The sequence below is a fragment of the Pecten maximus genome, chromosome 16 (assembly GCF_902652985.1).
Source record: "Pecten maximus chromosome 16, xPecMax1.1, whole genome shotgun sequence".
Lineage (NCBI taxonomy): Eukaryota > Metazoa > Mollusca > Bivalvia > Pectinida > Pectinidae > Pecten > Pecten maximus.
Genome location: NC_047030.1, coordinates 28,957,498 through 28,981,589, shown reverse-complemented (window position 1 = coordinate 28,981,589; position 24,092 = coordinate 28,957,498). Strand labels below are relative to the sequence as shown.

General features: G+C 36.3%; 2 protein-coding genes across 2 annotated transcripts in view; one reads left to right on the top strand and one right to left on the bottom strand.

Moving 5' to 3' along the window:
- Positions 1–9,160, top strand: part of LOC117344745 (allantoinase, mitochondrial-like) — a 35,114-nt gene extending 25,954 nt beyond the window's left edge. The window contains exons 4-11 of the mRNA XM_033907573.1: positions 2,944–3,090; positions 3,451–3,502; positions 4,924–5,020; positions 5,193–5,379; positions 5,947–6,085; positions 7,922–8,094; positions 8,353–8,433; positions 8,597–9,160. Of these exons, the coding sequence (XP_033763464.1) occupies positions 2,944–3,090; positions 3,451–3,502; positions 4,924–5,020; positions 5,193–5,379; positions 5,947–6,085; positions 7,922–8,094; positions 8,353–8,433; positions 8,597–8,734 (1,014 nt within the window). The 3' untranslated portion in view covers positions 8,735–9,160. The remainder of the gene's footprint in view (positions 1–2,943; positions 3,091–3,450; positions 3,503–4,923; positions 5,021–5,192; positions 5,380–5,946; positions 6,086–7,921; positions 8,095–8,352; positions 8,434–8,596) is intronic.
- Positions 9,161–16,218: 7,058 nt separating this feature from the next.
- On the bottom strand, positions 16,219–23,441 carry LOC117345197. Its single transcript, XM_033908205.1, has 2 exons — positions 22,850–23,441; positions 16,219–16,960 (listed from the first exon to the last, which is right to left on the bottom strand). The coding sequence occupies exons 1-2, from the start codon at positions 23,274–23,276 to the stop codon at positions 16,464–16,466; spliced, it is 924 nt and encodes a 307-aa protein (XP_033764096.1). The 5' UTR covers positions 23,277–23,441; the 3' UTR covers positions 16,219–16,463.
- Positions 23,442–24,092: the final 651 nt, after the last annotated feature.

The following is a 24,092-nucleotide window of genomic DNA, read 5'->3' as shown; positions in this document are numbered from 1 at the left end:
CCTACTGTATAACAGTAACCACAGTGTCGGTCACTTCCCTACTGTATAACAGTAGCCACAATGTCGGTCACTTCCCTACTGTATAACAGTAACCACGATGTCGGTCACTTCCTTACTGTATAACAGTAACCACGATGTCGGTCACTTCCCTACTGTATAACAGTAACCACAATGTCGGTCACTTCCCTTACTGTATAACAGTAACCACAATGTCGGTCACTTCCCTACTGTATAACAGTAACCACGATGTCGGTCACTTCCCTACTGTATAACAGTAACCACAGTGTCGGTCACTTCCCTACTGTATAACAGTAACCACAATGTCGGTCACTTCCCTACTGTATAACAGTAACCACGATGTCGGTCACTTCCCTACTGTATAACAGTAACCACAATGTCGGTCACTTCCTTACTGTATAACAGTAACCACAATGTCGGTCACTTCACTACTGTATAACAGTAACCACAATGTCGGTCACTTCCCTACTGTATAACAGTAACCACAATGTCGGTCACTTCCTTACTGTATAACAGTAACCACGATGTCGGTCACTTCCCTACTGTATAATAGTAACCACAATGTCGGTCACTTCCCTACTGTATAAAAGTAACCACAATGTCGGTCACTTCCCTACTGTATAACAGTAACCACAATGTCGGTCACTTCCCTACTGTATAATAGTAACCACAATGTCGGTCACTTCCCTACTGTATAACAGTAACCACAATGTCGGTCACTTCCCTACTGTATAACAGTAACCACGATGTCGGTCACTTCCTTACTGTATAACAGTAACCACAATGTCGGTCACTTCCCTACTGTATAACAGTAACTACAATGTCGGTCACTTCCCTACTGTATAACAGTAACCACAATGTCGGTCACTTCCCTACTGTATAACAGTAACCACAATGTCGGTCACTTCCCTACTGTATAACAGTAACCACAATGTCGGTCACTTCCCTACTGTATAACAGTAACCACAATGTCGGTCACTTCCCTACTGTATAACAGTAACCACAATGTCGGTCACTTCCCTACTGTATAACAGTAACCACGATGTCGGTCACTTCCCTACTGTATAACAGTAACCACGATGTCGGTCACTTCCCTACTGTATAACAGTTACCACAATGTCGGTCACTTCCCTACTGTATAACAGTAACCACGATGTCGGTCACTTCCTTACTGTATAACAGTAACCACGATGTCGGTCACTTCCCTACTGTATAACAGTAACCACAATGTCGGTCACTTCCCTACTGTATAACAGTAACCACAATGTCGGTCACTTCCTTACTGTATAACAGTAACCACGATGTCGGTCACTTCCTTACTGTATAACAGTAACCACGATGTCGGTCACTTCCCTACTGTATAACAGTAACCACGATGTCGGTCACTTCCCTACTGTATAACAGTAACCACGATGTCAGTCACTTCCCTACTGTATAACAGTAACCACGATGTCGGTCACTTCCCTACTGTATAACAGTAACCACAATGTCGGTCACTTCCCTACTGTATAACAGTAACCACAATGTCAGTCACTTCCCTACTGTATAACAGTAACCACAATGTCGGTCACTTCCCTACTGTATAACAGTAACCACAATGTCGGTCACTTCCCTACTGTATAACAGTAACCACAATGTCGGTCACTTCCCTACTGTATAACAGTAACCACAATGTCGGTCACTTCCCTACTGTATAACAGTAACCACAATGTCGGTCACTTCCCTACTGTATAACAGTAAGCACAATGTCGGTCACTTCCCTACTGTATAACAGTAACCACAATGTCGGTCACTTCCCTACTGTATAACAGTAACCACGATGTCGGTCACTTCCCTACTGTATAATAGTAACCACAATGTCGGTCACTTCCCTACTGTATAACAATAACCACAATGTCGGTCACTTCCCTACTGTATAACAATAACCACAATGTCGGTCGCTTCCCTACTGTATAACAATAACCACAATGTCGGTCACTTCCCTACTGTATAATAGTAACCACAATGTCGGTCGCTTCCCTACTGTATAACAGTAACCACAATGTCGGTCACTTCCTTACTGTATAACAGTAACTACAATGTCGGTCACTTCCCTACTGTATAACAGTAACCACAATGTCGGTCACTTCCCTACTGTATAACAGTAACCACAATGTCGGTCACTTCCTTACTGTATAACAGTAACCACAGTGTCGGTCACTTCCCTACTGTATAACAGTAACCACAGTGTCGGTCACTTCACTACTGTATAACAGTAACCATGATGTCAGTCACTTCTTTACTGTATAACAGTAACCACAATGTCAGTCACTTCCCTACTGTATAATAGTAACAACAATGTCGGTCACTTCCCTACTGTATAACAGTAACCACAATGTCAGTCACTTCCCTAATGTATAACAGTAACCACGATGTCGGTCACTTCCCTACTGTATAACAGTAACCACGATGTCAGTCACTTCCCTACTGTATAACAGTAGCCACGATGTCGGTCACTTCCTTACTGTATAACAGTAACCACGATGTCGGTCACTTTCTTAACGCATACATTTAGTTTAAATATGATAAGATACATGATTCCATCTAATCAAAATCTAGATCCCCAATCTCACTACGTTACATGAACATCTGACAACATTCCATAAGGGGTCACGTTCTGTATTTTTCACTTTCAGGGCGAATTTTCAATTTGTCGATGTCATCGAAACAAAACATTTCGTCACATCATGCATCTAAATCAAACCATTTCGGCATGTATATATCTATGTGTTTTGTTGGAGGAAATGACTTGAAACAAATTGACACATGCTTGTCGCCAAAGTTTGAAATCTGAAAATAAGGATGTATATTTCAATTAGATTATTTATGATATTGTTATGAGTTTTCTGAAGAGAAATGACGCCTTTGTTTCCGTACCTGTCACAGGATGAACTCCGACCTATGCTAATTGCGGGTGTCCTGGGTTTCAAGTGTTTCCTAATTCACAGCGGAGTGGACGATTTTCCTGCCGTTACTCGTGCTGACCTGGAGACTGCGATGGAAGTCCTTCAAGATACAGACGCGGTTATTCTGGTAATCTACCACATTATTCTTAATCATTAATCAGAGAAAGGGTTAGGATCTGTACATCACAGGGACAATATATTACGGTGTATGTTTATTTGGTTTTAACGCACTAACACGGTTTCAAATGACACTTTTCAAGGTCAAAAAGGTTCAAATGCGTTGAAATATTTAATAGCCAAGATGCCATGGATGGTGACATTATTAGTCAATCAACATGCTGCCAGCAAGCATTACGTATGAATATACATAAGAACTCAGCTGACCCTTGCTTGACCCTCAAAAGTTTTTATATTTTCCATGCAATAAGAACTGGTGTAGTCTCTTTGTAGTGATGTTAGAAACTAATAATGTGTCTTCGACTCCTAGTTTCATGCCGAGATGGAGTGTCCTTGTAACATGGCTGTATCGTCAGAGGAAGGTAAGGATTTTCTTTTATTACACGTGTTAAAACGGTCGACGTTAATAAGACATCCATTGATAAATCAATTCACTGGTTTAGTTATACCAAATATAACCAACATTTCCTGGTTTATAAAACACTGAGTACAATTATACTAACGGGAGAATCTGGTATATGCTCTTTATTTGAACTTTATTACCTAAATCATAGATCTGAATTGGAAATTGTGATATCGAAAATACCCTAAACATGTATATAAAACATCAATCATTGATGATATGATATGATATGATAAATAATGGATGCAGGCAAGAAGCCTCAATATCCATACATATCAATTATTGAATTAAAATGTGTTTCTTCCGGTTGTTGTGTTTTAACCCACCAAATGGTTGTATTTCAAAGCAAGGTCCTTCCAGTGGATATTAAGGTTTATTTCAAAGTCTTTTATTGTTGGAGAAACAACAACACGTTCGGGAAGACTATTCCAGATGTCCACGATTCTAAAACTGAATAAATGTTTTCTGACCTCGCGCTTGCGATATTTCTCCTTAGTCTTCAATGTATGTCCTCTTGTTCGGTTTGATTTTTCGATCTCAAAAATTCCATTTGTGACCCTGTGGTCGTGCTCCATGTATATAATTTTAAAAACATGTATGGTGTCCCCTCTTAATCGCCGATAGGCCAACGTTGGGAGTCCTAGCTTTTTTAGTTTCTCGCCGTATGGTAGCTCCTTATATCCTGGAATTAACTTAGTCGCTCTTCTTTGCACATTTTCCAATGTTTCAATAACTTTTATTTTATAGGGGCGCCATACAATATCACCGTATTCGATATGTGGTCTAACCAAAGCCTTGAATAACTGCTTGAATGTTGTCTGATCTACGTACACGAGCGATCTGCGAATAAGCCCAAGTATACTATTCGCTCTATTTACTGCTTGTTGAATGTGAGCGGTGAAAGTAAGATCTCCGTCTACTAGCACACCGATGTCTTTTTCCTGTGTTATATTTTCCAGATTGATCTCCTCACCAGATCCTCCATGTAGTAACTCCTTGTGTTTTTGCCATTGACTGAAAATACTTTGCATCAGACCAAGATTTTAGTGCATTTAAATCTTTTTGAAGTAATTCCTTATCATTTTCATATTTGATATTCCTGTATATCTTAGTATCGTCCGCAAATAAGAATGTTGTAGATGTTGTGTGTTCTGGTAAATCATTTATATTGATAACCAACAATGCCCAAACAATTTATAGGCCCTTCACTATTACCGAAAATACCTTATACATGTATATAAAACATCAATCATTTATAGACACTTCACTATTACCGAAAATACCTTATACATGTATATAAAACATCAATCATTTATAGACACTTCACTATTACCGAAAATACTTTATACATGTATATATAATATCTATCATTATGTCCAGGTCCACCACAGTTATACAAGACTTTCCTAGATTCCCGACCAGAAGTTATGGAAAATGAAGCCATCAAATTGGTTTGCGATCTCTGTCTTAAATACAGGTAATTTATCCATCTTGTACTGTACGTTTTAATTGTAAACTAAAAACATGTTATCCGTCTTATTGAGCGTTAATTTTTTTTTATTTTTGCAAAACAACCTGTACAACTTTACAAGGACAGAAAATGTTTAATAATTCAAATTACATCGTGGATTTTTTTTTGTTTTCACCAGAGTCAAGTGTCATATTGTCCACCTGTCTTCAGCCAGTGCCCTCCCTTTAATCGTAGAGGCTAAACGTAAGGGGGCGCCACTGACGGTGGAAACATGTCATCACTACTTATCATTGGTGGCGGAAACTGTACCAGGGGGCGCTACTCAGTACAAGTGTTGTCCGCCAATACGCTCAAAACACAATCAGGTCGGTACGTCATATCATATTACAAACACGATACATGTTTAGTGTTGCTTTATCATTTTAATGTCAGGCTACATGGACCAATGCTGGCAAGATAGTTCATGTGGAACAAACACTCGCGGTTTTAAACTACAATGTTTGGTAATAGAACACAGAAGAATGTTTCAAATAGTAAGCGGCAGGGCCCGCCATGAATATCTATAAATAGATAGGCTTTGTCACATGATCAGGAATAAATTAAACACATTTCAAACACAGAACGCAGACTGGTTATCTGTGACAAAACACCGCTAGAAATTTCCGAAAATCTACACGTACATTGAAAATGGAAACTTAAAGAGTATGGTTCGGTTAATGATTACCGCGAAAAGTTCATCTTGATTGTTTTGAACTTTGGTAAAACCATGAAAATTATGTTATCGACAAAACAGTACAAACACTTTTCATGTATAGATATCAAGTACTACGATCGCCATACATTATGTATGCATTTTATAATTTGATGTGACTACTCAGCCGTTAGAATAAACTGTCAGGAGAAGTGATCCCGATGTTCGTGTTTCTGTACAGGAAGTTTTATGGGAGGGGATCGTTCGGGGAGACATCGACATGGTAGTATCCGACCATTCTCCGTGTACTCCTGAACTTAAACAGCTCGATACAGGAGATTTCACCACAGCTTGGGGCGGCATAGCATCGGTCCAATTCGGTAAGGACAATGTTTCTACGCTTATGTGTTAATGTTAAAGAGGTATGGTCGTTTTCCGCTTATCATTACCTAGGCCACGTACAGCGATAGTCTGGGCTAAAAATACAGATAAAATATCACGTGACTCCAGTGATTCCCTCAGTACCAAAATAGATCGCCATGGTCCATTGGCGCGCTGTGTGTTGTGAACGGATTAGGTAGTCAATCAATACCATATTATGCATATGAAATAAAGTCAAATTGACATGTTAAATAGGATTTTTGTTACCATTCATCCATGTATGCCTGTTGTCGACCCTGCAGTTCATTTAGATTTTACTTTGAATGGTACGGAGTAGGTTATGATTTCACTCTTTTTTTTTTATCCAAGTGAAAATTGTCTCTCTCAACATTTCTATCCTTATACTAAATGCTTCATATCAAATATGCATTAAATGTTGAACATATCTTTAACATACGACCAAGAAAAATTAAAAGGTATCATTCTTAGAAACATTACAAAATATTAAGAAGATACATCTTAATGATTCGAACTCCAAACCTTCGGGTTAGTAATCGATCGTTCTACCATATGGGCTATGCGGACTGACAGGAATGTGAAGTTTATTTTATTATTTAGAGTCAGTGTAGTTAATGCTAAAATTAACATGTTTTATCAACTACGTTTTTTCAATTTTTCTACACCAGCGCATCGAAGGACCACTTTTTAAGAATAGGATTTTGGTTGTCTTTTGGTACATAGAATAAAATTAGACATTGTAAAAGTTGGTCTTCCGACGCGCTCTTTGTCAAAAAATGATATGAATGCGGGAAAACCCCCCTCGAAAGTTGCAAATAGCCCGATGATGCAACGTTATGGTCATTTTATGAAATATCCATTGCAATGAACAAACACGTTTTTCGCAAATAAGAATATTTATATGTTATAGATTTATGGCTTCTATTCATAAACTCAGTTTTTAACATTTATTTTTTTCATTTTGAAAACGGTCACCGTTAGGTCGGAACAGGCCAATATGCGCCATACCTCTTTAAATAAACTATATATGTGTTATACTGAACTACGGTGTAGGTCTATCTCTAAATTGTACTGAACTACTGTGTAGATCTCTATGTTATACTGAACTACTGTGTAGGTCTCTATATTATACTGAACTACTGTGTAGGTCTCTATATTGTACTGAACTACTGTGTAGGTCTCTATATTGTACTGAACTACTGTGTAGGTCTGTCTCTATATTGTACTGAACTACTGTGTAGGTCTGTCTCTATATTGTACTGAACTACTGTGTAGACCTATCTCTATATTGTACTGAACTACTGTGTAGATCTCTATATTATACTGAACTACAGTGTAGACCTCTATATTATACTGAACTACTGTGTAGACCTATCTCTATATTATACTGAACTACTGTGTAGATCTCTATATTATACTGAACTACTGTGTAGGTCTGTCTCTATATTGTACTGAACTACTGTGTAGACCTCTATATTATACTGAACTACTGTGTAGACCTCTATATTATACTGAACTACTGTGTAGGTCTGTCTCTATATTGTACTGAACTACTGTGTAGATCTCTATATTATACTGAACTACTGTGTAGGTCTCTATATTGTACTGAACTACTGTGTAGACCTCTATATTATACTGAACTACTGTGTAGGTCTCTATATTGTACTGAACTATTGTTTAGACCTATCTCTATATTGTACTGAACTATTGTTTAGACCTATCTCTATATTGTACTGAACTATTGTTTAGACCTATCTCTATATTGTACTGAACTACTGTGTAGACCTATTTCTATATTGTACTGAATTTTGATGTAGGTCTATCTTTGTTTTGGACTGCTTGCCAACCTTATGGCCTGACTTTAAACGATGTTGTTAGACTACTTTGCCGTAACACTGCACAACTGGCTGGAGTAGGCGACAGGAAGGGCGCCATCAAGACAGGATATGACGCAGACTTTGTGATATGGGATCCGGAATCATCATTTGAGGTTAGCATCGTTGATTAAGATAAGTTTAAATACCTCCAAATCAGAGGTTTAACGTGTCTTTATAAAGGTATAACTTATATTAACTTGCATACATTATCGATCAAATACCAGAACAATTTAATCATTAGTCGCGCACAAATATTTGCGTTGGACTTTATTTAAACATTGAAAGGAAGTAAAATGAATCAATTTCGTGATAATTTTTTACAATATGTTTACAAAGAAATGTACAAAATATACGTAATATGGCCATTGCAGGTCACTGTGGGGATGGTTCGACACAAACATAAGGTAAGGAAGACTGCTAACCTGTGTCACTACAACGAGGCTGGCCATTCTGTCAGTACATATTGTTATAAATAAGAACATAAATTACCATGTGTACGTGTAAAGTATTTTTATGTTGGCCTCTGTTTAACTAGCAATAGATATTCGGATCAATTACGTACAAATGTATACGAATCACTATCGCTAAAGTCGAAACTATTATTCCTTTATCCAGTTAACGCCATACACAGGCAAACAACTTCGGGGTGTCGTGAAGACGACAGTCCTTGGAGGTGTCATCATTTACGAAGACAACGTTGCTGTGAGGATTCCGACAGGAAAAATTCTGCTCAGGGATAAAGAAAGATTATAAAAATGTTGCCTGAAATACTGAAAAATTGGTATCTCTCAGATATGAATGATAGAAATATTATGGAAAACGTTAAAAACGGTGTTCAGTTAAACAGCATCTTGAAAAATACTGTTCACAAATATACATTTCAAAACACATTGGAGATGTTCGCCCGATAAGCACGGGGCTTCAAACAAGCATTGCACATTTTGCAGGGAATCGGGAAAATACTTTCAACAAATCTGGTACTTCTCGGATATAGGAAAAATCGCGAAGATCAATGAAACTCGAAAAGAAGAACTCTTCTGTATTTGGAGAGAACATAAATTTCGTAGGGGCATTTTGATTTGATGGTTAATATAACTGACATCTCGGTGTTTGATTTGATGGTTAATATAACTGACATCTCGGTGTTTGATTTGATGGTTAATATAACTGACATCTCGGTGTTTGTTTTGATGGTTAATATAACTGACATCTCGGTGTTTGATTTGATGGTCAATATAACTGACATCTCGGTGTTTATATGATGGTTAATATAACTGACATCTCGGTGTTTATATGATGGTTAATATAACTGACATCTCGGTGTTTGTTTTGATGGTTAATATAACTGACATCTCGATGTTTGTTTTGATGGTTAATATAACTGACATCTCGGTGTTTATATGATGGTTAATATAACTGACATCTCGGTGTTTGATTTGATGGTTAATATAACTGACATCTCGGTGTTTGTTTTGATGGCTAATATAACTGACATCTCGGTGTTTGATTTGATGGTTAATATAACTGACATCTCGGTGTTTGATTTGATGGTTAATATAACTGACATCTCGGTGATTGTTTTGATGGTTAATATAACTGACATCTCGGTGTTTGTTTTGATGGTTAATATAACTGACATCTCGGTGTTTGATTTGATGGTTAATATAACTGACATCTCGGTGTTTGATTTGATGGTTAATATAACTGACATCTCGGTGTTTGATTTGATGGTTAATATAACTGACATCTCGGTGATTGTTTTGATGGTTAATATAACTGACATCTCGGTGTTTGATTTGATGGTTAATATAACTGACATCTCGGTGTTTGATTTGATGGTTAATATAACTGACATCTCGGTGTTTGATTTGATGGTTAATATAACTGACATCTCGGTGTTTGTTTTGATGGTTAATATAACTGATATCTCGGTGTTTATATGATGGTCCATATAACTGACATCTCGGTGTTTGATTTGATGGTTAATATAACTGACATCTCGGTGATTGTTTTGATGGTTAATATAACTGACATCTCGGTGTTTATATGATGGTTAATATAACTGACATCTCGGTGTTTATATGATGGTTAATATAACTGACATCTCGGTGTTGGATTTGATGGTTAATATAACTGACATCTCGGTGTTTATATGATGGTTAATATAACTGACATCTCGGTGTTTGATTTGATGGTTAATATAACTGACATCTCGGTGTTTGTTTTGATGGTTAATATAACTGACATCTCGGTGTTTATATGAAGGTTAATATAACTGACATCTCGGTGTTTATATGATGGTTAATATAACTGACATCTCGGTGTTTGTTTTGATGGTTAATATAACTGACATCTCGGTGTTTGTTTTGATGGTTAATATAACTGACATCTCGGTGTTTGATTTGATGGTTAATATAACTGACATCTCGGTGTTTGTTTTGATGGTTAATATAACTGACATCTCGGTGTTTATATGATGGTTAATATAACTGACATCTCGGTGTTTGATTTGATGGTTAATATAACTGACATCTCGGTGTTTGTTTTGATGGTTAATATAACTGACATCTCGGTGTTTATATGATGGTTAATATAACTGACATCTCGGTGTTTGTTTTGATGGTTAATATAACTGACATCTCGGTGTTTGATTTGATGGTTATTATAACTGACATCTCGGTGTTTGATTTGATGGTTAATATAACTGACATCTCGGTGTTTGATTTGATGGTTAATATAACTGACATCTCGGTGTTTGATTTGATGGTTAATATAACTGACATCTCGGTGTTTGATTTGATGGTTAATATAACTGACATCTCGGTGTTTGTTTTGATGGTTAATATAACTGACATCTCGGTGTTTGTTTTGATGGTTAATATAACTGACATCTCGGTGTTTGATTTGATGGTTAATATAACTGACATCTCGGTGTTTGTTTTGATGGTTAATATAACTGACATCTCGATGTTTATATGATGGTTAATATAACTGACATCTCGGTGTTTGATTTGATGGTTAATATAACTGACATCTCGGTGTTTGTTTTGATGGTTAATATAACTGACATCTCGGTGTTTATATGATGGTTAATATAACTGACATCTCGGTGTTTGATTTGATGGTTAATATAACTGACATCTCGGTGTTTGTTTTGATGGTTAATATAACTGACATCTCGGTGTTTGATTTGATGGTTAATATAACTGACATCTCGGTGTTTGTTTTGATGGTTAATATAACTGACATCTCGGTGTTTGTGTTTATGGTTAATATAACTGACATCTCGGTGTTTGTTTTGATGGTTAATATAACTGACATCTCGGTGTTTGATTTGATGGTTAATATAACTGACATCTCGGTGTTTATATGATGGTTAATATAACTGACATCTCGGTGTTTATATGATGGTTAATATAACTGACATCTCGGTGTTTGTTTTGATGGTTAATATAACTGACATCTCGGTGTTTATATGATGGTTAATATAACTGACATCTCGGTGTTTATATGATGGTTAATATAACTGACATCTCGGTGTTTGTTTTGATGGTTAATATAACTGACATCTCGGTGTTTGTTTTGATGGTTAATATAACTGACATCTCGGTGTTTATATGATGGTTAATATAACTGACATCTCGGTGTTTATATGATGGTTAATATAACTGACATCTCGGTGTTTGATTTGATGGTTAATATAACTGACATCTCGGTGTTTGTTTTGATGGTTAATATAACTGACATCTCGGTGTTTGTTTTGATGGTTAATATAACTGACATCTCGATGTTTGGTTTGATGGTTAATATAACTGACATCTCGGTGTTTGGTTTGATGGTCAATATAACTGACATCTCGGTGTTTATATGATGGTTAATATAACTGACATCTCGGTGTTTGATTTGATGGTTAATATAACTGACATCTCGGTGATTGTTTTGATGGTTAATATAACTGACATCTCGGTGTTTATATGATGGTTAATATAACTGACATCTCGGTGTTTGATTTGATGGTTAATATAACTGACATCTCGGTGTTTGTTTTGATGGTTAATATAACTGACATCTCGGTGTTTATATGAAGGTTAATATAACTGACATCTCGGTGTTTATATGATGGTTAATATAACTGACATCTCGGTGTTTGATTTGATGGTTAATATAACTGACATCTCGGTGTTTATATGATGGTTAATATAACTGACATCTCGGTGTTTGATTTGATGGTTAATATAACTGACATCTCGGTGTTTGATTTGATGGTTAATATAACTGACATCTCGGTGTTTGATTTGATGGTTAATATAACTGACATCTCGGTGTTTATATGATGGTTAATATAACTGACATCTCGGTGTTTGATTTGATGGTTAATATAACTGACATCTCGGTGTTTGTTTTGATGGTTAATATAACTGACATCTCGGTGTTTGATTTGATGGTTAATATAACTGACATCTCGGTGTTTATATGATGGTTAATATAACTGACATCTCGGTGTTTGTTTTGATGGTTAATATAACTGACATCTCGGTGTTTGATTTGATGGTTTATATAACTGACATCTCGGTGTTTGTTTTGATGGTTAATATAACTGACATCTCGGTGTTTGATTTGATGGTTAATATAACTGACATCTCGGTGTTTGATTTGATGGTTAATATAACTGACATCTCGGTGTTTGTTTTGATGGTTAATATAACTGACATCTCGGTGTTTGATTTGATGGTTAATATAACTGACATCTCGGTGTTTGATTTGATGGTTAATATAACTGACATCTCGGTGTTTATATGATGGTTAATATAACTGACATCTCGGTGTTTGTTTTGATGGTTAATATAACTGACATCTCGGTGTTTGATTTGATGGTTAATATAACTGACATCTCGGTGTTTGTTTTGATGGTTAATATAACTGACATCTCGGTGTTTGATTTGATGGTTCATATAACTGACATCTCGGTGTTTGTTTTGATGGTTAATATAACTGACATCTCGGTGTTTGTTTTGATGGTTAATATAACTGACATATCGGTGTTTGTTTTGATGGTTAATATAACTGACATCCCGGTGTTTATATGATGGCTAATATAACTGACATCTCGGTGTTTGATTTGATGGTCAATATAACTGACATCTCGGTGTTTGATTTGATGGTTAATATAACTGACATCTCGGTGTTTGATTTGATGGTTAATATAACTGACATCTCGGTGTTTGATTTGATGGTTAATATAACTGACATCTCGGTGTTTGTTTTGATGGTTAATATAACTGACATCTCGGTGTTTATATGATGGTTAATATAACTGACATCTCGGTGTTTGATTTGATGGTTAATATAACTGACATCTCGGTGTTTGTTTTGATGGTTAATATAACTGACATCTCGGTGTTTGATTTGATGGTTAATATAACTGACATCTCGGTGTTTGTTTTGATGGTTAATATAACTGACATCTCGGTGTTTGATTTGATGGTTAATATAACTGACATCTCGGTGTTTGTTTTGATGGTTAATATAACTGACATCTCGATGTTTATATGATGGTTAATATAACTGACATCTCGGTGTTTGATTTGATGGTTAATATAACTGACATCTCGGTGTTTGTTTTGATGGTTAATATAACTGACATCTCGGTGTTTATATGATGGTTAATATAACTGACATCTCGGTGTTTGATTTGATGGTTAATATAACTGACATCTCGGTGTTTGTTTTGATGGTTAATATAACTGACATCTCGGTGTTTGATTTGATGGTTAATATAACTGACATCTCGGTGTTTGTTTTGATGGTTAATATAACTGACATCTCGGTGTTTGTTTTTATGGTTAATATAACTGACATCTCGGTGTTTGTTTTGATGGTTAATATAACTGACATCTCGGTGTTTGATTTGATGGTTAATATAACTGACATCTCGGTGTTTATATGATGGTTAATATAACTGACATCTCGGTGTTTATATGATGGTTAATATAACTGACATCTCGGTGTTTGTTTTGATGGTTAATATAACTGACATCTCGGTGTTTATATGATGGTTAATATAACTGACATCTCGGTGTTTATATGATGGTTAATATAACTGACATCTCGGTGTTTGTTTTGATGGTTAATATAACTGACATCTCGGTGTTTGTTTTGATGGTTAATATAACTGACATCTCGGTGTTTATATGATGGTTAATATAACTGACATCTCGGTGTTTATATGATGGTTAATATAACTGACATCTCGGTGTTTGATTTGATGGTTAATATAACTGACATCTCGGTGTTTGTTTTGATGGTTAATATAACTGACATCTCGGTGTTTGTTTTGATGGTTAATATAACTGACATCTCGGTGTTTGGTTTGATGGTTAATATAACTGACATCTCGGTGTTTGGTTTGATGGTCAATATAACTGACATCTCGGTGTTTATATGATGGTTAATATAACTGACATCTCGGTGTTTGATTTGATGGTTAATATAACTGACATCTCGGTGATTGTTTTGATGGTTAATATAACTGACATCTCGGTGTTTATATGATGGTTAATATAACTGACATCTCGGTGTTTGATTTGATGGTTAATATAACTGACATCTCGGTGTTTGTTTTGATGGTTAATATAACTGACATCTCGGTGTTTATATGAAGGTTAATATAACTGACATCTCGGTGTTTATATGATGGTTAATATAACTGACATCTCGGTGTTTGATTTGATGGTTAATATAACTGACATCTCGGTGTTTATATGATGGTTAATATAACTGACATCTCGGTGTTTGATTTGATGGTTAATATAACTGACATCTCGGTGTTTGATTTGATGGTTAATATAACTGACATCTCGGTGTTTGATTTGATGGTTAATATAACTGACATCTCGGTGTTTATATGATGGTTAATATAACTGACATCTCGGTGTTTGATTTGATGGTTAATATAACTGACATCTCGGTGTTTGTTTTGATGGTTAATATAACTGACATCTCGGTGTTTGATTTGATGGTTAATATAACTGACATCTCGGTGTTTGATTTGATGGTTAATATAACTGACATCTCGGTGTTTGTTTTGATGGTTAATATAACTGACATCTCGGTGTTTGATTTGATGGTTAATATAACTGACATCTCGGTGTTTGTTTGATGGTTAATATAACTGACATCTCGGTGTTTGTTTTGATGGTTAATATAACTGACATCTCGGTGTTTGATTTGATGGTTAATATAACTGACATCTCGGTGTTTGATTTGATGGTTAATATAACTGACATCTCGGTGTTTGTTTTGATGGTTAATATAACTGACATCTCGGTGTTTGATTTGATGGTTAATATAACTGACATCTCGGTGTTTGTTTTGATGGTTAATATAACTGACATCTCGGTGTTTGTTTTGATGGTTAATATAACTGACATCTCGGTGTTTGATTTGATGGTTAATATAACTGACATCTCGGTGTTTGATTTGATGGTTAATATAACTGACATCTCGGTGTTTGTTTTGATGGTTAATATAACTGACATCTCGGTGTTTGATTTGATGGTTAATATAACTGACATCTCGGTGTTTGATTTGATGGTTAATATAACTGACATCTCGGTGTTTATATGATGGTTAATATAACTGACATCTCGGTGTTTGTTTTGATGGTTAATATAACTGACATCTCGGTGTTTGATTTGATGGTTAATATAACTGACATCTCGGTGTTTGTTTTGATGGTTAATATAACTAACATCTCGGTGTTTGATTTGATGGTCCATATAACTGACATCTCGGTGTTTGTTTTGATGGTTAATATAACTGACATCTCGGTGTTTGTTTTGATGGTTAATATAACTGACATATCGGTGTTTGTTTTGATGGTTAATATAACTGACATCCCGGTGTTTATATGATGGCTAATATAACTGACATCTCGGTGTTTGATTTGATGGTCAATATAACTGACATCTCGGTGTTTGATTTGATGGTTAATATAACTGACATCTCGGTGTTTGATTTGATGGTTAATATAACTGACATCTCGGTGTTTGATTTGATGGTTAATATAACTGACATCTCGGTGTTTATATGATGGTTATTATAACTGACATCTCGGTGTTGGATTTGATGGTCCATATAACTGATATCTCGGTATTTTATGTTATGATGTCATCGTTTTAAATGTTAGATACTGGTGTAACGCCACTTTATCCCGAAACAAACGAAGAATGTAAACAAACGTTTGATTGTTTATTTTGATTATGAAGTAATATTACACTTTAAGATAAGATACATGTCTATGTCCTACTGTCTGTCTCGTGGTATCTAAACAGCACTCTCCTTTACACCGTGGATCACTATAATCATACGTGTATTATGATTCCATTAACACTGGCATCCACTATAATTAGTCAAACGAAACTCCAGATTGTGTAACAATTGTATAATACTAATATTGATATAAATAGTTCTTCTGACGTCGTTAATATTTTGTTTGCGTTTGTATGTGTGTCAACGACTTTTTGACTCGATCGTCCACTAAAGTCGTGTTACCGGAATTGACGTCACGGTTACCTCCTGTGACGTCACGGCGAGTGTTCCCGTAGCCCTGATGGACTGGTGTAGCGCTAGACTTTTGAAGAGAAGGAGACAAAAGGGGAGGATTATCTACCCCAACACCGGTTCCACTGCCCTTAAATGCCTCTAACATACTTTTCAAAAACTTGGATAGATTCTCATATTCTTGACTCCGCTGTAATGCTTGCAAAGACAGTGAAGCTTTGGAACATATCTGTAAGCATTTTGTCCACAAAGCGAAAAGTTTGAACTCGTCCGCCATATTTAAACATCTCAGGAGAACATCCTCCCGAACAGCCTTGTCTACATTCAATGTGTTTAATAATGTTTCCTCGCACTTTTGTTTCAAGTTCCAGATCTGGTATTCTTCTGCTAGAGGTAACACAACGAAAGCCAGCTCATCTGTAACAGGGAGGCAGACATATTAAATATAACAAGGGGAGGTAGACATATAACACATGGAGGTAGACATTAAATATAACACGGGGAGGTAGACATTATTTATAACACAGGAAGGTAGATATTATATATAACACGGGGAGGTAGACATTATATATAACACAGGGAGGTAGACATATAACACAAGGAGGAAGACATTAAATATAACACGGGGAGGTAGACATTATTTATAACACAGGAAGGTAGATATTATATATAACACGGGGAGGTAGACATTATACTATATATAACACAGGAAGGTAGACATTAAATATAACACGGGGAGGTAGACATTATACTATATATAACACAGGAAGGTAGACATTAAATATAACACGGGGAGGTAGACATTATACTATATATAACACAGGAAGGTAGACATTAAATATAACACGGGGAGGTAGACATTATACTATATATAACACAGGAAGGTAGACATTATATATAACACGGGGAGGTAGACATTATACTATATATAACACAGGAAGGTAGACATTAAATATAACACGGGGAGGTAGACATTATACTATATATAACACAGGAAGGTAGACATTATATATAACACGGGGAGGTAGACATTATACTATATATAACACAGGAAGGTAGACATTATATATAACACGGGGAGGTAGACATTATATATAACACAGGGAGGTAGACATATTATATAACACGGGGAGGTAGACATTATATATAACACGGGGAGGTAGACATTATATATAACACAGGGAGGTAGACATTATATATAACACAGGGAGGTAGACATTATATATAACACGGGGAGGTAGACATTATATATAACACAGGGAGGTAGACATATTATATATAACACAGGGAGGTAGACATTAAATATAACACGGGGAGGTAGACATTATATATAACACGGGGAGGTAGACATATTATATATAACACAGGAAGGTAGACATTATATATAACACGGGAAGGTAGACATTATATATAACACGGGGAGGTAGACATTATATATAACACAGGGAGGTAGACATATTATATATAACACGGGGAGGTAGACATTAAATATAACACGGGGAGGTAGACATTATATATAACACAGGGAGGTAGACATTATATATAACACAGGGAGGTAGACATATTATATAACACGGGGAGGTAGACATTATATATAACACGGGGAGGTAGACATTATATATAACACGGGGAGGTAGACATTATATATAACACGGGGAGGTAGACATTATATATAACACAGGGAGGTAGACATTATATATAACACAGGAAGGTAGACATATTATATAACACGGGGAGGTAGACATTATATATAACACAGGAAGGTAGACATATTATATAACACGGGGAGGTAGACATTATATATAACACGGGGAGGTAGACATTATATATAACACGGGGAGGTAGACATTATATATAACACGGGGAGGTAGACATTAAATATAACACGGGGAGGTAGACATTATATATAACACGGGGAGGTAGACATATTATATAACACGGGGAGGTAGACATTATATATAACACGGGGAGGTAGACATTAAATATAACACGGGGAGGTAGACATTATATATAACACAAGGAGGAAGACATTATATATAACACGGGGAGGTAGACATTATATATAACACAGGGAGGTAGACATTATATATAACACGGGGAAGTAGACATTATATATAACACAGGGAGGTAGACATTATATATAACACGGGGAGGTAGACATTAAATATATAACACGGGGAAGTAGACATTATATATAACACGGGGAGGTAGACATTATATATAACACGGGGAGGTAGACATTATATATAACACGGGGAGGTAGACATTAAATATAACACGGGGAGGTAGACATATTATATATAACACGGGGAGGTAGACATTATATATAACACAGGGAGGTAGACATTATATATAACACGGGGAGGTAGACATTAAATATAACACAGGAAGGTAGACATATTATATAACACGGGGAGGTAGACATTATATATAACACGGGGAGGTAGACATTATATATAACACGGGGAGGTAGACATTATATATAACACGGGGAGGTAGACATTAAATATAACACAGGAAGGTAGACATATTATATAACACGGGGAGGTAGACATTATATATAACACGGGGAGGTAGACATTATATATAACACGGGGAGGTAGACATTATATATAACACAGGGAGGTAGACATTATATATAACACGGGGAGGTAGACATTATATATAACACAGGGAGGTAGACATTATATATAACACGGGGAGGTAGACATTAAATATAACACGGGGAGGTAGACATTATATATAACACGGGGAGGTAGACATTATATATAACACAGGGAGGTAGACATTATATATAACACGGGGAGGTAGACATTATATATAACACGGGGAGGTAGACATTAAATATAACACGGGGAGGTAGACATTATATATAACACGGGGAGGTAGACATTATATATAACACGGGGAGGTAGACATTAAATATAACACGGGGAGGTAGACATTAAATATAACACAGAGAGGTAGACATTATATATAACACAGGGAGGTAGACATTATATATAACACGGGGAGGTAGACATTAAATATAACACAGGGAGGTAGACATTAAATATAACACGGGGAAGTAGACATTATATATAACACGGGGAGGTAGACATTATATATAACACGGGGAGGTAGACATTAAATATAACACAGGAAGGTAGACATATTATATAACACGGGGAGGTAGACATTATATATAACACGGGGAGGTAGACATTATATATAACACGGGGAGGTAGACATATATATAACACGGGGAGGTAGACATTATATATAACACAGGGAGGTAGACATTATATATAACACAGGGAGGTAGACATTATATATAACACAGGGAGGTAGACATTATATATAACACGGGGAGGTAGACATTATATATAACACGGGGAGGTAGACATTAAATATAACACGGGGAGGTAGACATTATATATAACACGGGGAGGTAGACATTATATATAACACGGGGAGGTAGACATTATATATAACACGGGGAGGTAAACATTACATATAACACAGGGAGGTAGACATTATATATAACACGGGGAGGTAGACATTATATATAACACGGGGAGGTAGACATTATATATAACACGGGGAGGTAGACATATTATATAACACGGGGAGGTAGACATTATATATAACACGGGGAGGTAGACATTATATATAACACAGGGAAGGTAGACATATTATATAACACGGGGAGGTAGACATTATATATAACACGGGGAGGTAGACATTAATATATAACACGGGGAAGTAGACATTATATATAACACGGGGAGGTAGACATTATATATAACACGGGGAGGTAGACATTATATATAACACGGGGAGGTAGACATTATATATAACACAGGAAGGTAGACATATTATATAACACGGGGAGGTAGACATTATATATAACACGGGGAGGTAGACATTAAATATATAACACGGGGAAGTAGACATTATATATAACACGGGGAGGTAGACATTATATATAACACGGGGAGGTAGACATTATATATAACACGGGGAGGTAGACATTAAATATAACACGGGGAGGTAGACATATTATATAACACGGGGAGGTAGACATTATATATAACACGGGGAGGTAGACATTATATATAACACGGGGAGGTAGACATTATATATAACACGGGGAGGTAGACATTATATATAACACAGGAAGGTAGACATATTATATAACACGGGGAGGTAGACATTATATATAACACGGGGAGGTAGACATTATATATAACACAGGGAGGTAGACATTAAATATAACACGGGGAGGTAGACATTATATATAACACAGGGAGGTAGACATTATATATAACACGGGGAGGTAGACATTATATATAACACAGGGAGGTAGACATTATATATAACACGGGGAGGTAGACATTATATATAACACGGGGAGGTAGACATTATATATAACACGGGGAGATAGACATTAAATATAACACAGGGAGGTAGACATTATATATAACACGGGGAGGTAGACATTATATATAACACGGGGAGATAGACATTAAATATAACACAGGGAGGTAGACATTATATATAACACGGGGAGGTAGACATTAAATATGACACAGGGAGATAGACATTATATATAACACAGGGAGGTAGACATTATATATAACACAGGGAGGTAGACATTATATATAACACGGGGAGGTAGACATTATATATAACACGGGGAGGTAGACATTAAATATAACACGGGGAGGTAGACATTATATATAACACGGGGAGGTAGACATTAGATATAACACGGGGAGGTAGACATTAAATATAACACGGGGAGATAGACATATTATATATAACACAGGGAGGTAGACATTATATATAACACGGGGAGGTAGACATTAAATATAACACAGGGAGGTAGACATTATATATAACACGGGGAGGTAGACATTATATATAACACGGGGAGGTAGACATTATATATAACACGGGGAGGTAGACATTATATATAACACGGGGAGGTAGACATTAAATATAACACGGGGAGGTAGACATTATATATAACACGGGGAGGTAGACATTATATATAACACGGGGAGGTAGACATTATATATAACACGGGGAGGTAGACATTATATATAACACAGGGAGGTAGACATTAAATATAACACGGGGAGATAGACATATTATATAACACGGGGAGGTAGACATTATATATAACACGGGGAGGTAGACATTATATATAACACGGGGAGGTAGACATATAACACAGGGAGGTAGACATATTATCGATAACACAGTGAGGTAATACTGGTGTATCTCTCATACATACAAATGTAATACTTCTTTATATGATAAAAATTATAATACAAAACCAATATGATACTTAAGAGTGTGACGTTTCGATGACTACACTGTCATCAGACTAATGACCAATGTGAAGTGTACTAGCACTGTCTTATGTAGTGTCCAAGATGGTAAAAGATTAGATCTATATGGCTGGATGTCGGAATGCAGGAAAGCGGAAGATTGCAATAAAAAATCCAGATATCTTTGATAAACATGCGTCGGATTTTTTTTTTGTATCCCTCGGGAATTACATAACGACATATGAAGCAGTGTTACAGTATAATTTTCATAATTAATAATAACAATCTATCAATGTTCCCACAGTTACAAAATGTAACCTATTTCGGTTAAAGCAACACAATCACTTCATCAAATTGCAACTTTAACTTAGTTTGCTTATGTAATCTTTTTTGGCTAATAATGAATTATTTGTTTATATTTTATATCGAATTACATTTTCTAAATAAATAATAAAGATTGGTTCGTCTAAACCTGCCATAGATATGAAGGTTATTTTATACGTCCACGTGTTAAGGATTGTCCGAGCCGCCAGATATAGGTGTATAACTTATACACAGTCATAATCAGTCACTGGAATTACTGGGACACTTGGACTGAAGAAATCGTTCCGGATAGAAAATCAGCCAGTCAAACAGATCTCTGTGTCATTAATATAAATTTAATAACTGTCAGATATAATAACGCGTATTGATAAATCCTTGATCATCTCTTTAGAAATGCCATACTTAACAATCGTATACATCCGTCGTGTAGACCACGAACACACAATAAAACTCGTTATATCACCAATATACACACATATCTACGTTAGTATATGTGATAGATGTGGTCAGTTGTTAGGTTAAGGTATTGCATTGTGATCTCAGTTCACATTAAAAGAAACACGATATTGATGACAATAGAAGTACCTTACTCCTGAACAATAGTGTACCAATTCGGAAAATCAAAAAGAACCTCCCAATGTGTCGGAAATCCTCTTTATCTTACCTGACACTTTTCTTTGATAGGCTGGATGGATGACGTAAAGTAGCTCGTGCACATATTCGTAACACTTGCCCTGGAGCTGGAGTTCCCGCCTTGCACCATCTTTCCCGCCATTAGACTGATCACCATCCACATTAGTAGCCAACATCCGCGCAAACACCGGGGAACACATGGACAACAGGGCAGTCGAAGTGTGCAGGCGCTTACCCTCCACAATAAGAACCAGGTCCGTGAAAGCGTCCTCATGCACGAAAGGAATCACGTTCTCTTTCTCCTGTTGGTCCTTGGACGCACGGACTTGCTTCATTGGGATGTGAGAATGCGTCCTTGTCCCGATGTTCAAAGCAGTGGTACTTCCGCTTGTTGACATGTTCGGGGAGGCTGGGCGTAAGGCACACCGGGCTCGTGGGCGAGGAAGAGAACCCTGCATTCGTCTTTAGTCGACTGTCGACGCGTCTCTCATTGACAGTAGGACCTTATCCGAATACCGCAACTTAGACGGGGACTGCTCACTTCACCAACAAGGCCCAGACGTGTCACCATCCGATAGATTCCGTACTGGCCTTTCTACGCTGTATCGGTTTAGTTAGATTAGTGTATATTAACCGTGTACAAAGATTTCGATTATTTCATCGATAGTCAACACACCCTATGAGTGTGTACTACCCGGGGATTAAGATTACTGTGCGCGCGATATATATATACTAGGTTGTTTGTGTAATGTTTGTATAGTTAGTGCTATTATAAACCTATCGAACATGTACTATAAATGTGTAAATATCAAAATGTAAACGCCATTGTTGTAGGGCTACATTAACTCCGCCTTGTGGCAGATCGGAGGGGCTCTATATGAGTCGGCATACATATATTGTACTAAGTATTTCGGAAGCAGGTCTCGTGTATGGCCAATTACAAATTTGCAAGAACGAAAACATTAAAAGCTGTCTAATTCCGATATTTTCATTAATATTTGGCAGAAACGACTATAATACATGAAATTAGATGGCAGTCCATGGTTCCGATGAGAAAACGATGCCACAAATTCCTTTAGTTTTTATTCCCTGCCCATGTTATCAGTAGAAGAAACAATACTACAGGATATGATAAAAAAAAAAAGTCTAATTTACTGAGGTTATCATAGCACTGCTTGAAATGTGGGACCAATGCCGGTATTATCCACCAGATAATTATTATAGTCTCAAAATAGCACGCATTCTTAACAATCAAGGGCAAACTTTTGCGATCG

Bases quoted from the DNA above. Each gene is read 5' to 3' on its own strand.
- LOC117345197 (XM_033908205.1), bottom strand. From the start codon at position 23,276: ATGCAGGGTTCTCTTCCTCGCCCACGAGCCCGGTGTGCCTTACGCCCA. The intron at 16,961-22,849 runs GTAAGATAAAGA...TCCCTGTTACAG, and splicing joins CTATCAAAGAAAAGTGTCAG to ATGAGCTGGCTTTCGTTGTG.